The following is a 14,071-nucleotide window of genomic DNA, read 5'->3' as shown; positions in this document are numbered from 1 at the left end:
GAGGCAGATGTCGCATGCGGCTCTGCACTCCAGCTTGGGTGACAGAGCAAGACCCTGTCTCAAAAAACAAACAATAAAAATAAAAATAATTAATTGGATGATTATTCTGTGTTCTCAGTTGACATAAATCATAAAACAAATTACCAATCTTTTTCAAATTGTTCTGTAAAATTACAGCCATATATCTTAAACAAGCTGACCAATAGTATTTTCAGATGACTCACATTTACAAATGGTTAGCTCTGTTTGGGCTAACAATTTTTATTGCAATTAACAGGACCTTTTAACAAACTATAATTTTTTAGCTTTGCAGGCAGTATTTTCTCTAAATACAAAACTGCATTTCATGGCAGCATCACATTTATTTGTATCAAAATACTGATAGTGCGTTTATTTATTAAGGTTTTTCCAATGTGTCTTTTCCATAACATATGTTTTCTGTATAACAGGCAGAGAATGAATTTTTTTACAGAATAGTGTTTTGATATTTTAAAATAGAAAATACTTTGCATGTGTAAAAATATCTGGAAAATACATGTAAAGTTTAAAGAATATTGATAAAATTATATATTTGTGCACTTATAATTTGGCTTAAAGAATAGAACCTGGTGTTCACTCGTCTCTTCCAAATCTCATTTAATTTTATATATTACATATAAATATTAATGTAATACATATACAGTTCTATATATTTTATTTCATCTAACAAGTTTAACTCTCCTATTAATTCACTAATGTTTGTTAAATCATTTGAAAATATTAAGTTTTAATTTTTACTTTCTTCTCAATGTAATTTTTTCCCATTTTCTTCTCTATCACTAGGCTGGTTTTTTGTGTGTGTGCCCTGTTGAATGAAGGTGACTAAAATGTGCACACATCTTCCTGTTCGTGATTTTTAAAGTGAGACTTTTAATGTTTTGCCATTAATTTTTTTTATGGTTTGTAAAGATCATTCTTTATAATTTTCTATAAATTGTGAACCTGTTGTGAATTTTATTAATACTTTTTCTACATCTACTAACATTTTTCTGGACTTTTTTTCCCTTTAATCTTTAAATTTAATGACTTGCATACATGGATTTACAATTTTTAAATAAACTTCATTTCTGGGACGAACAACTTTTTAAATTTTACTGTATTTTAATATATTTGTAGATTTTGTTTCATAATCATTTGTTTAGGATGTTTGCATCTTTCTTATTCAGTAACATTGGCCCCTAAGTTTTCTGAACATTTCTTGTTTTGGTAATGAGGGTTTTATTACTTCTAGATTGAATTATAGAGTGCTTCTTTATTTTCTGTTCTCCAAAAAAGATAATATATTTTTATTATTTTTTTTCTGGAGTATTTGGCTAAAATTACCTCTTAATTTGGAGGGATATAATTATTGATACAAAATATTTATTGGCCTTAGTACTACTCAAGCTTTCTGTTTATCTTCTATTCACTATTGATTAGCAAGTTATAATTTTTTCTTTTAAAAATCTATTTGGTTAAATATTAAATGTTTACAATACTGTTGTACAATACTGTTAATAATAGTCTTTACTTTTATATCTCTCTATATGCAGTTGTTTCTTCTTTACATTCGTAATACAGTTTTTGTTTCTTCTGGTTCTCTGTTTAGTCTTGACAGTCTTGCCAGAGGTAATTCATTTGTGTTAACCTTTTCAAATTGCTAATATCAAAACTTTTGGATTATCTGTAGGTTTTTGTTGTTATTTTGCTTTGTATTTTATGAATTTGGGATATTATTACCTTCCTTCTCTTCCTTCTACTTTCTTTGAGTTTGCTGTCCCACATATTTTAAATTTGGTTGCTTAGATCGCTAATTTTCAGGCTTTTTTCTTTTTTAATATAGTTATGTCAAGCTGTAAGTTTCCCTTGAAATAACATAGAGATAATAAAAAGGATTGGAGAGTCAAATCAAATCAGACTCATATAAAGTGTGTATCTTTGCTAACGATTTTAAGGCTATAGGAAATTCTCAAGTACAGTTGAAGCAGGGAGACATCTGGGACCATCAGAACAGCTCTCCAGGTCCTGTCTCACCTGGTTGGATGTACTCTGCTCCAGATTAAAGAATTATGTGTTTAAGCATGTATGTGCAGCCACGTGACTCATTCAGAAGACTGCCCTCTAGTCATGAAACAGCTCCACTTTTTATTAAGGTAGTTTAATAGTTAACATGATGTTTTTCAGGGAGCCATATCCCGTAAACACGTAGGTTCAGGTTTGTTTATGGTTATAATTCAAACAGCCAAAAACATCCTGCTGAAAGCTTTCTGTTGATAAGAACTCTCCAGTTAACAAACGTCAATTAGTATGTTTGCCAGAATTTCTGTTATTAGCATGTTTGTTAGGGGATTTGACCTGGTTACCTGTTTCCTTTCTTTGGGGGCCTCTCCTTTACTCCCCATGGGAAAGTATGGATTATAGACTTGCTATAACTTTTAGATTTAATTGGTTTTGATTTATTTTTGACATATATTATTTAGACCTATGAAATACTTTGGTTAAGAGTATAATATCTATAAGATCTACCTTATGGATTATGTCACTGAGATCTACTATATGTTTTTACTAATTTTTATCCTTTCAATCTTTATTAGATTGAGAGAAATCTGTTAATCTACCTACTTTTGGTAGATTTTTCTGTTTCTCTTTTCATCTCCTCAAATTTGGTCCCATGTAATTAGGTGCATAAATGTTATGAGCTGTAATACTATTATTTTATATAGTAGTCTTTCATATTATGAAATATTTAAACTTGCCCCACTATATTCTTTGATCAGAATTCTATGTTGTCAGATATAAAGATCATGACAATTGCTGTATTTTCTATTCATTTGCCTAGTATATTTCTGCCCATCACTTAAATTAAAACTTTCTGAATCACTTTGTGTGATGTATACAACATATTTTTACAGTTCACTTAACTATTGATGATTTAAGCCCATTTACAATTACAAATAAGACTCATAAAGTTTCATTTTCATTACATTTTTATATTTAAATGCATTTATACATATGTATTTTGTACATTATTTGCTGTCCTTTTTAACACTTAGAAAAGTTTATGATACTGATATCTTACTTCTCTCTCTCTTAGATAATGTGTATTGGATCTTTATTATGAGCAATACCAAAATCAGCTAGGAAGCTTTTCTTGCCTTTGCATTCCGTCTTCCTATCATTTAATTAAGGAATATTGTTTTATTCCTGGTTTATACTTATAAAGTATTCTTATTGTATTTTGCATATACTCCCACTCCACACCCAACACCATATTTTTGGTACTAGTACTGTATCTGCATCATCAGTACTGGATCTGCATTGTCAGAGCATAAGTACATAAGCCTTCCAGCCTATTATACTTTCCCCATCCTTCGATATTAGTTAAAAAGCTAACATATTCAAGATTCACTGCCTGTACTATGCCAAATTTCTCCCTTCATTTTTGTTGTACTACATCTACTTTCTAGTGGATTCAGAAAGGGATCCCAGGAAATATATTCTTTCATTTCTTGAATGTTCATAGCAATTATCTCTGGCCTATATACTTGAATGACAGTTTTATTTGATAAATTATTTGGCTTACTTTTTAATATAATTTATTTTTTGTTTATGAGAGTATCTTAAATGTATTATCTAATTGTCATTTGACATCAAATCATACCAATTTTATTTTCATCTAATTATAATCAACTTAGTATTCTTATGTAGATTCCAAAGGATTTTTCATTTTATTTTTTTTACTGTTTAAAATTTTACTAGAATATAAAAATTTTGGAAATACAAAAAATATGACATGCCTAATAGTAAAACACTACTGTTTTCTTTCATATACATTATCTTTTAATGGATATAGATGTATTTATACAGATGCATTATAAGTATAATTTTAAAATTTAAATTATATAAATAACATACATTTTTGTAATTCTTGATTATTACGTTTTTATTGAATAATAGTTCTCAGTCTTCTTTATCATAATTTAAATAACTATTGTTCTATTTTGGCATATATGCTAAGTGATACTGTGTTTAGCTTTTTAAAATTAAGCTACAATTCACATAACATAAAATTTACCTTTCTAAAGTTTACAATTTAGAATTTTTAGTATAAGTTTGTGTGGCCATTACCACTATCTATTTCTAGAACACTTTCATAACCACTGAAAGAAACCCTGTACCACTAGCATTCTTTCCCCATTCCTCCTCTACCCAGCCTCTGGAACCACAAATCTGTTTTCTTGCTCTATGGATTTGTTTACTCTAGATATTTCATATCAATGATTTTATAAAATAGTTGGCTCTGCATGCCTTTCACCTTTTCAACCAAGATAATGCTGTCAAGGTTCATCCATGTTGTAAAATGTATTCATATTTAATTCCTTTGTATGACTGAATAATATTATTCTTTATGGATATTCCACCTATTGTTTATACATTCATCAGTAGATAGATGTTTTAGTTGTTTCTGTTTTAGGAATATTATGAATAATGCTGCTATGAATATTTGAATACAAGTTTTTGTGCAAACATATGTTTTCATTCCTGTTGGGTGTATAGGAATGGAATTGCTGGGTCATTTTGTAATTTCAGTGTTTAACTTTATTAGTAATTGCCAAATTGCTTTCCACAGAAGCAGCCATGGTTTACATTTCATAATACAAAATACATGGACTCCAGTTTCTCCACATCCCTACCAACAGTTATTAGTTTCTTGGTTTGTTTTTACTTTATTATTATAGCCTCCTAGTGGCTGTGAAGTGACATTTCACTTTTTTTTTTTTTTTTAATTAGTAGACTGTCTTTAGAGTATTTTCAGGTTTATAGAAAACTGGTACATAATACAGAGCTCTCATATACTCACTATCTCCTAACCCACATTCACAATTTCCAATATTATTAACATCTTGCATTAGTGTTGTGTATTTGTTAAAGTTGATAAACCAATATTGATACATTTTTATGAACTAAGGTACATGACTCATTCTTTTGTGGTACAGATCTCTGGGTTTTGACAAATGCATAATGTTATCTCGTGCTTCTCAGATTTCTTTTCACCTTAGGTTTAACAAGAAGTCTAGAGGGGCTGAAGTGAATATTTCCCTCTTTCAATTGGTTAGTCTCTGTTAAGGTAGTTTCCCTTGAGGGGTAGTGGTAAACCAAACCTTCTGGGTATATTTCAAAATGGCAATTTTTACCCTGGCAATAATTCAAAATAACTACTTTTCCCCTTCTTCTAGAAGTCAAAAGGAGTATTCCTCAAATTTCAACTGTGAGAACAAGGTGGAGCTGGAGATAAAAGTAAAAATATACCTGGCCCTCTAATACTGACTCCCCAGAAGTTTTTAACTCTCAAACTAGTCCACACTCAGCCTCCAATAGTTAATCAATTAGATCTTACACTTCTCTACCCATTTTTGGCTCCAGCAACTTCTGCATTAGCCTGACCCTCCAGTTTTTGGGGTGTCAGTTTACATTGTAACCTTAATTCACTGATGGACCTAAGAAAAATTGTTGAGTATTTCCGTTCAGCTTTTTCTTTTAAGAGAAACCGAATGCTGACTTTCAAGATTTTTATGTATCAAAGTGTAACTGTAATTTCCAAACTGATTTTGACAAAGGTCTATTTGCTTTATTCCTCTGTATGAACCATTTGTCCGTTTTTTTTTTTTTTGGATGTCATACATTTTTGTTGAAAACTGGGCATTTAAAATAATAGAACGTGAAAACCTGTGGACCTCAGATTCTTCTTCTTCTCTAGGGTTTGCTTTCCCTGCTGATTTTTGTAGTTGTTAATTTAGCAACTTTTCTGAATTAGTTCTCTGAAGCCCTCTGTGGCCACCCACTGAAACCTCTATCCAGTTGGCTTAATGGTCAATTAATGGCAGAACAGATATTTCTCTAGATTCCTGGAATCAAATCTCTGTCTTTGCTGAGCATCTTTATGTACATGTTCAGATACATCTTCAACACTCATCCAAGGACTTGACAGCTCAGCCTTAGCCTTTCCTTCTGGCACATGCAGAGTCTCAAGGTCAACCAGAGGTGAGAGATTAGGGCTTTCATGGGTCTTTTCTGTGTGTGTGCCAAATCCTCAAATGATAAAGGGAATTGGTTATATGGGTGAGAGATGAGACTGAAGTAATTGTCTATTGCACTAGTTCTCAACTAGAATTGTGCATCACAGTAACCTGCAGAAAAATTTAAAAAAATCTACAAGTCTAGGCTCTCCCCTGAAGATTTTGATAGAGTAAGTCTAATAAAGCGTGGACATGTATGTTTACAAATATTTCCTTGAAGCCAGGCATGGCGGTGCAGCAGCTGTAGTCCCAGCTGCTTGGGAGGCTGAGATGGGAGGACTGATTGAGCTTGAGAGTTTGAATGTAGCCTGGGCAACATAATGAGACCCTTCCTCTAACAGTAACAACAACAACAAAGTCCTCAAAATCTGGATACTATTTTGGTTAAGAACCACTGAATAGATAAGTGTAATATGTAAATTCTCATATCTCAGAAATGTAAGATATCTCTAGAAGAGTTGGACTTTGATAGATGCTAATTCCTTTAAATCTCTTCTTTCCGATAATATGAGCCTGACTTTTTCCTGATGATGCTCACAGCTTTAGAAGTGAAGTCTTGCAGGGAATAACCAGGTATTTCTAAAAATGACAATTCTTTAGGAATGAGGCTTGCAAAAAACTCCAACTCTCTTCTTCCTCCTCCGATATCGTAAATGTGGACCTTTATTTTTCAAGGCTCTGTTGACCTTCAGAGTTAGGGCTGGGACCAAGGAAAGTTAAGAAGCCACAAATGTTTGTGTTCTTCCCAAGATTTATCTGTTTTTCTTGAATAGTTGCTCACACAGTTGCTGGAAGCCTTTGCTATATTTCTGGAATTCTGAAAATGTTGATTTTGACAATTTTGCCTTTTTAAATCTTTGTATTTATGGAGAGGTAGATTTTTCAAAGGTCTTTATCATTTTCTCTGATATCTCTTTTTAACTTTTGTCTTTTATGGGTTTTTGTTTCAAGTTAAGTATTCAGAATTGAAATTTGGGGGACATAGGCTGTGAACATTTGTGTGGCCTTCAATATTTATTTTATATTGTTTTCCACAAATGTACCTCACATTCAACTGTTTATCAGTATTACCACAACATATTAATACCAGATTTTATTTGATTATTATTAAATAGCTAGTTTATTAAATAGAAAATGACCACAATTGCTCTACTTTACATTTTTATTACCAAAGAATATAAATAATTTCCATGTGTTCATTTAATTATTTAATCTTCTCTCATTTGGACCTTCTGATGATGGATTGTTAATAGTTAACGTTTTCAACTTATATAAATAAAACCTGAAGGCTTTATATATTATTTCTTTTTGTGTCATATTTAGTGAAAATAATTGCCCATCTACCTTATGAACTTCTGTCTTGAGTCAAAGAAGATAAAAGTATCATTTTTAATATATTGTTAAATTATTAAATCTAAACGCATGACTAAATGTTATATATCATGTTAATTTTTATAATTTTAATATATTTTGAAAAATTTTAAATTCTGTAGTTCATTAGGAATTTACATTAGAAAATTTGTTTACTGATAGAGTGGTTTTGATGAATACATGCTATTGGAATTTTGTAACTGGAATATTGTATAACAACACAGTTATCCACCAAGGCAGAAACATGAATTAGAGCATGAATTTATTTGAACCAATGTTTTTCAGGGTCTGTTTCATGTGCAACTCTTTGTAGAAACTGACTATAGGCACCTCTCGTTTTATTGCACTTCACTTTATTGCACTTTACAGATCCTGTGTTTTGTTTTGTTTTGTTTTAATTTGAGGTTTGTGGCAACTCTGTTTCCAGCAAGTCTATGGGCAGCATTTTTCTAACAACATGTAGAAAAACTTCATGTATCAATGTCACATTTTAATACTTCCTGCAATATTTCAAAAACTTTTTCATTATTTTTATCTGTTATGGTGATCTGTGATCAGTGGTATTTGTTGTTACTATTGTAATTGTTTTGGTGTAACATGAACTACACACATATGACAGCTAACTTAATCGATCAATGTTGCATGTGTTCTTACTGTTCCACTGTCTGTCCCCCACATCTATTTCTCTCTCCTGTAGCCTCTTTGTTCCCTGAGACATAACAATATTGTACTTAGGCCATTAATAACCTTACAATGCCCTCTAAGAGTTCAAGGGAAAGGAAGAATTATGTGTCTCTCACTTTAAATCAAAAGCTAGAAATGATTAAACTTAGTGAGAAAGGCATGTTGAAAGCTGAGATAGACTGAAAACATAGTCTCTTGTGCTGAGCTGTTAGCCAAGTTGTGAATGCAAAGGAAAAGTTCTTGAAGGGAATTAAACGTGCTACTCCAGTGAACACAGGAATGATAAATCAAAACACCCTTATTGCTGATACGAAGAAAGTTTTAGTGGTCTGGATAGAAGATCAAACCAGACACAACATTCCCTTAAACAAAAGCTTAATCAAGAGCAAGGCCCTAACTCTATTCAGTTCTATAAAGGCTAAGAGAGGTGAAGAAGCTGCAGAGGGAAAGTTGGAAGCTTGCAGAAGTTGGTTCATGAAGTCTAAGGAAAAAAGTCATCTCCATAGCATGAAAGTGCACAGTGAAGCAGCAAGTGCTGATGCAGAAGCTGCAGCAAGTTATCCAGAAAATCTGGCTAAGCTAATTGATGAAGGTGAACATGCTAAACAACAGATTTTCAATGTAGGCAAAACAGCCTTAGAAGAACTTTCATAGCTGGGGAGGAGAAATAAATGCCTGGTTTCAAAGCTTGAAAGGACAAGCTGAGTCTTTTGTCAGAAACTAATGCAACTGGTGACTTTATGTTGAAGTTAATGCTCATTTACCATTCTAAAAATCCTAGGGCCCTTAAGAATTATGTTAAATCTCCTCTGCCTGTGTGCTATAAATGAACCAACAAAGGCTAAATGACAGTACATCTGTTTGTACCGTGGTTTACTGAATGTTTTAAGGCCACTATGGAGACCTACTGCTCAAAAAAAAAAAAAAAGATTTCTTTAAAATATTACTTCCACTGACAACATATACATCCAAGAGGTGAAATGGAGATGTACGAGTAGATTAATGTTTTCATACCTGCCAACACAATATCCATCCTGCAGCCTGTGGATCAAGGGGTAATTTTAACTTCCAAGTTTTATTAGTTAAAAATGCATTTCATAAAGCTATAGCTACCATAGATAGTGACTCCGCTGATGGATCTGGGTAAAATAAATAAAAAACCTTGAGGAAAGTGTACATGTGTACACCATTGAGAATATTCATGATTCATGAGAGAAGGTCAAAATACCATTAACAGGAATTTGGAAGAAGTTGCTTCCAAGTCTCCTGGATGATTTTGAGGGATTCAAGACTTCAGTGGAGGAAGTTACTGAAGATGTGGTGGAAACAGCAAGAGAACTGGAATTCGAAGTGTAGCCTGAAGATGCGACTGAATTGCTGCAATCTCATGATAAAAGTTTCATGGATGAGAAGTTGCTTCTTGGGAATGAGCAAAGAAAGTGGTTTCCTGAGATGAACTCTATTCCTGGTGAAGATACTGTAGGCATTGTTGAAATGACAACAAAATATTTACAATACTGCATAAACATAATTGGCAAATTAACAACAGGGTTTGAGAGGATTGGCTTCCTTTTTGAAAGAAGTTCTCCTGTGCATAATATGCTATTAAACAGCATCGCACGCTACAAAGAAATCTTTTGTAAAAGGGTTAATCCATGAGGAAAACTTCATTGTCCTACTTTGAGAAATAACCACAGACACTCCAACCTTCAGCAACCACCACCTTGATCAGTCAGCAGCCATCAACATTGAGGCAAGACCCTCCATCAGTGAAAAGATTATGACTTGCTGAAGGCTCACATGATCATTAACTTTTTTTTTTTTTAAGACAGTCTTGCTCTGTTGCCCAGGCTGGAGTGCAGTGGCGTGATCTCAGCTCAGTGCAACCTCCGCCTTGCGGGTTCAAGCAATTCTCTTGTCTCAGCCTCCTGTGTTGCTGGGACTACAGGCGCCTGCCACCACGTCCAGCTAATTTTTGTATTTTTAGTAAAGACAGGGATTCACCTTGTTGGTCAGGCTGGTCTCAAACTCCTGACCTCAGGCGATCCACCCACCTTGGCCAATCATTAACTTTTTAAAACTGAAATATTGTTAAAGTATCTTTTTATTGTTTAGACATAAACAATATTTAGACAATGTTTAGAAATATTTTATTGTTTTAGATATAATATTATCACACACTTAATAGACTACAGTATAAAATATAACTTTTATATGCTTTTGGAGACCAAACACTTTGTATGACTCACTTTATTGCAGTTGTCTAGAACTGAACTTACAATATCTCCGAGGTATGCTTGTATTCTTGGTGTGGTCATTATTTCACTCTAATGTGTTCCCTCATTCCTCCAGTTAACTGTATTTTTCATTCAGTAAACATGTATTAACACTTACTATGTCTGGGGTTCTTTGCTACTTGCCGAAAATACAGAGGCTATAAATAGATATACTCCTTGCCCTCATGAAACTTGTGTGTTGAAGGAGAGAGACATCATAATTTATCTTGGTAATTTAGGAAAATCATTATGAATGCTGAACTTCGGGATATTCTGTTTTTGCATTTCATATGATGATTTCTTATTAGCACAAATCTCAACTTTATATTTGTAAATTGTAGATTTTCTAGTTTGAATCTAAATTTTTAAAAAATTTCTTTGAGATACCTAAAATATTTATAAAATTATCTGATAGCTTTTCAAAATTTTTAATTTTTGTGGGTGTCATATCTTATCATGGAATATAATTTATTTTCATATGTCTGTTTTTGTATAGAGAAGAAACTGTTTCTTTTCATTGATCTAGACATTTATTTCTTGCAACAGTCTTTGAAATATATCCTTAGAATATTAGACATATTCAGATATTTAAAGGACAAGGCCCTCTCTCCACTACAAACACATGCACATATTTGCCATAATTTTTAGATTTTTTGATATTATTGCTCATTTTTAAAATTTAAAAATAATTATTAAGTCACAAATAAAATAGGCCTCATATTTTTATAGGTTATTAAACTGGAAAAAGATACTTTTACAATGTTTATCTTCCTAATGTGAAGCATAATTTACATTCTTGTTTGTTTAAACTTTTTTTATGTTCTAGTAATATTTTGTACTACCACAGTTTTTTAAAGCCTAGATATAATTATTAAATATGTTCCTACATAAGTTATAGTTTTGTAACTATAATGATATGTCTTTAGGGTATATTTTTAGGTCATTGGTGTTGGCAATGCTGTCTTTTCTTTTATAAAAATCATGCTGTATTATTTATGTCACATGTATGTAAACTCTCTTTAATCACTTTGATTTTGTACTGAGGATTTTCTAGAGATGCAGTTATGACGTGCGTACATAATTGTGTTTATCTTTCTTCATGTATTGTATTTTTTCAATAAACTGGGCTATGTCACAAGGCCAATCTTACCATACTGTTGGATTTTTTAAATCCATATATAACTTTGGAAATTAGATTAAACCTTCATTTAAGTTCTCTTGAACACTAAACAGAGAAATTACACAGAAAGCTTCTATTAAAATTGTGAATCTATTTATCATCCCAGAATGTCACCCAAGATGACTTCCCATTTTCTTCCGCAGTGTTTTCTATCAAACGCCCTTTTGCAGAGAAACACCATCAAACTTTGTCTTTCTCTCCTACTTACCCCTTCAGCCCTTTCTTATGTAATTTAGCCTATATGTCTTTATTCTGATGCTGATTTTCTTCCCGTATCCTTACTAGTGCAATATAGGGCAGAATATTTGACTCAGGAAGCAGATATTTTATTTTGTTTTATTTTACCTTTTATAGGTTTAACATGTCAGGAAGTAAAGGCTCTCAGAGAGAAGGCATGGTCAAGGACAAATGAAGGTATCCAACAGCTATTATATATAATTTTCATCTCTTTTTTCTGTCACATATTAATTGTTTTCAAAAAATTATAAGCATGAAAATAATTTCAGGCATTCTTCTGTTCTTCCTAATTGATGTTCTATCAATGAGAATAATCGTAACCCTTCTTTAAAAAAATACTTATCTATTGCTAGTGTATGTTATATACTCCATTTCCTGTGTTTCCTTTTTCGTTTTGAATAATGCATACTTAAGAAGAGTGTACAAACTTAATATGTGGGTTTTTTTCATAAATGATTATGAGGAAGCATCTGTGTCACCTTCACTCACTCCACACATAGACGTTCCCGGCATTTCAGAAGGTCTCCCTGTACTCTCCTGAACAATACTTTATGCCATCCACTACCTGGGCTTTTGTGGTGCTAATTTCCTTTTCTTTTTAATTTTAACTGTAGTGTTCCGTATGTGTGCATCCCTAAAGATGTAATTTAATTTTGCATGCTTGTTAATTGAAATTAAAGTGAGTTAATATATGTATGTTGCTGCCTTTGTTCAACATTACTTGTTATCTTTATCCTTGCTACTTTTTTTGCTCAATGTAATTTGTGGCTTTCATCCATTTTGCTGTACCATTGTACAATACCATTTTTTGTTATTTTGAATAATGCTTCTAGAAACCTCCTTGTACATATATCCTGTGTGAGTTTCTCTAAGGCATACCTATCAGCAGAATTGGTAAGTATGTGGTATATCTATCGTTGACATTATTTGATAATGCCAAACTATTTTCCAAAGTAATTACATGAATTTACAGTGACATAACAGTGTAGGAATGTTCCAGTTACTCCATTTTTTTCCTACCACTTGACAATATTAGATTTTTAAAGTATTGACAATCCCCATACTATGTAGCAATGTCTTATTGTGGTTTTAATTTAAATTTGCCTGATTATTATTGATGTTGAAAATTTTTTCATGTGCTTTTTGGCATTTTGAGTTCCACTTTTGCAAATTGACTAAATCTTTTTTCTAATTTTCTAATGAGTCATTTGTCTTTTTTCACATTGATTTTTAGGAATTTCTTGTGTAATATGAATACTAGTTCTAAATCAGTCACATATGTTAACTAATTTTTTTTACGTTTATGCCTTTTATTTTTAATCTATTTATATTGCCTTTTGATGCACAAACGTTATTATTTTTTCAAGTCAAAGCTTTTTACATATTATTCAAGGAAATCCTAGTCCAAGGTCATGCAGATATTCGTCCAAATCATCTTCTAAGCATTTTGGAGTTTTGACTTTTACACTTAGATTTTCAGTCCACCTGGAATTGATTTTTGTGTGCTATTTAAGTTATGGTGTCTACCTTTGTTTTGTGTTTGATTACTTTGACTCTGTACTCCTTATTGCTTTTGAAAAATTATTCATGGGCATTCCATGATGCTTAAAATACAGATGACTTCTTCCAGAGTATACATGTTTTTGCTTCTGTCAGGAACATAGCACTGTACCGATATGGCACAAACTTAAAACAAATTCAAGCATAGAGGCTTCGGTAGAGTGTCCAATGATGAAAACCTAATCTGCAAATTTAAGTGATGAATAGCCAAAGTTTTAATGTCACAGGGGTGAGGTTTTCTGCTTTTGTTTTTATTTTTGTATATTTAGTGTATACTCAGAGAAAATGTCTCTACAATGTCTTGAGCTCTGATAGAGGTCATTGGGGTGGTTATTTCTGGTTAACCTTTGCTCCGAGGCTATAGCCAATTGTTATCCAAATTTAAAACGAGTTTTACAATTTAGTTGGGAGTTAAGGCATTCTAATTTTTTGTGCTACAGGCCCTTTGAAGCTTGTTGAAGCTTATACTCTCTGGCATGAAAATTATATTTTTAAATGTATTATAAGAAGTACAGAAATATTTTAAAAATAGAGTAATTTTTCCCCATCCAATTTCATGAATCACTTAAATTTTGTCTATGGACCCTGAGACTAGGTTGTCTTTTTATTTTCTAAAACTTACAAGTCATCAAACCCAGCCCAAATTTTCTAGGAATTGTCAATAACTT

General features: G+C 32.2%; 1 protein-coding gene across 9 annotated transcripts in view; it reads left to right on the top strand.

Moving 5' to 3' along the window:
• The window catches only part of CCDC178 (coiled-coil domain containing 178), a 503,110-nt gene that overhangs the window by 32,451 nt on the left and 456,588 nt on the right, over positions 1 to 14,071 (top strand). For all 9 annotated transcript variants that reach the window (XM_001160604.7, XM_024351001.3, XM_063795580.1 and 6 more), the window contains one exon: positions 11,961 to 12,020. In XM_001160604.7, coding sequence (XP_001160604.4) covers positions 11,961 to 12,020 — 60 coding nt within the window. The remainder of the gene's footprint in view (positions 1 to 11,960; positions 12,021 to 14,071) is intronic.

This window comes from Pan troglodytes, chromosome 17 (assembly GCF_028858775.2).
Source record: "Pan troglodytes isolate AG18354 chromosome 17, NHGRI_mPanTro3-v2.0_pri, whole genome shotgun sequence".
Classification (NCBI taxonomy): domain Eukaryota; kingdom Metazoa; phylum Chordata; class Mammalia; order Primates; family Hominidae; genus Pan; species Pan troglodytes.
The sequence above is the reverse complement of the archived record's forward strand: the minus strand, read 5'-3'. Positions and strand labels throughout refer to the sequence as shown.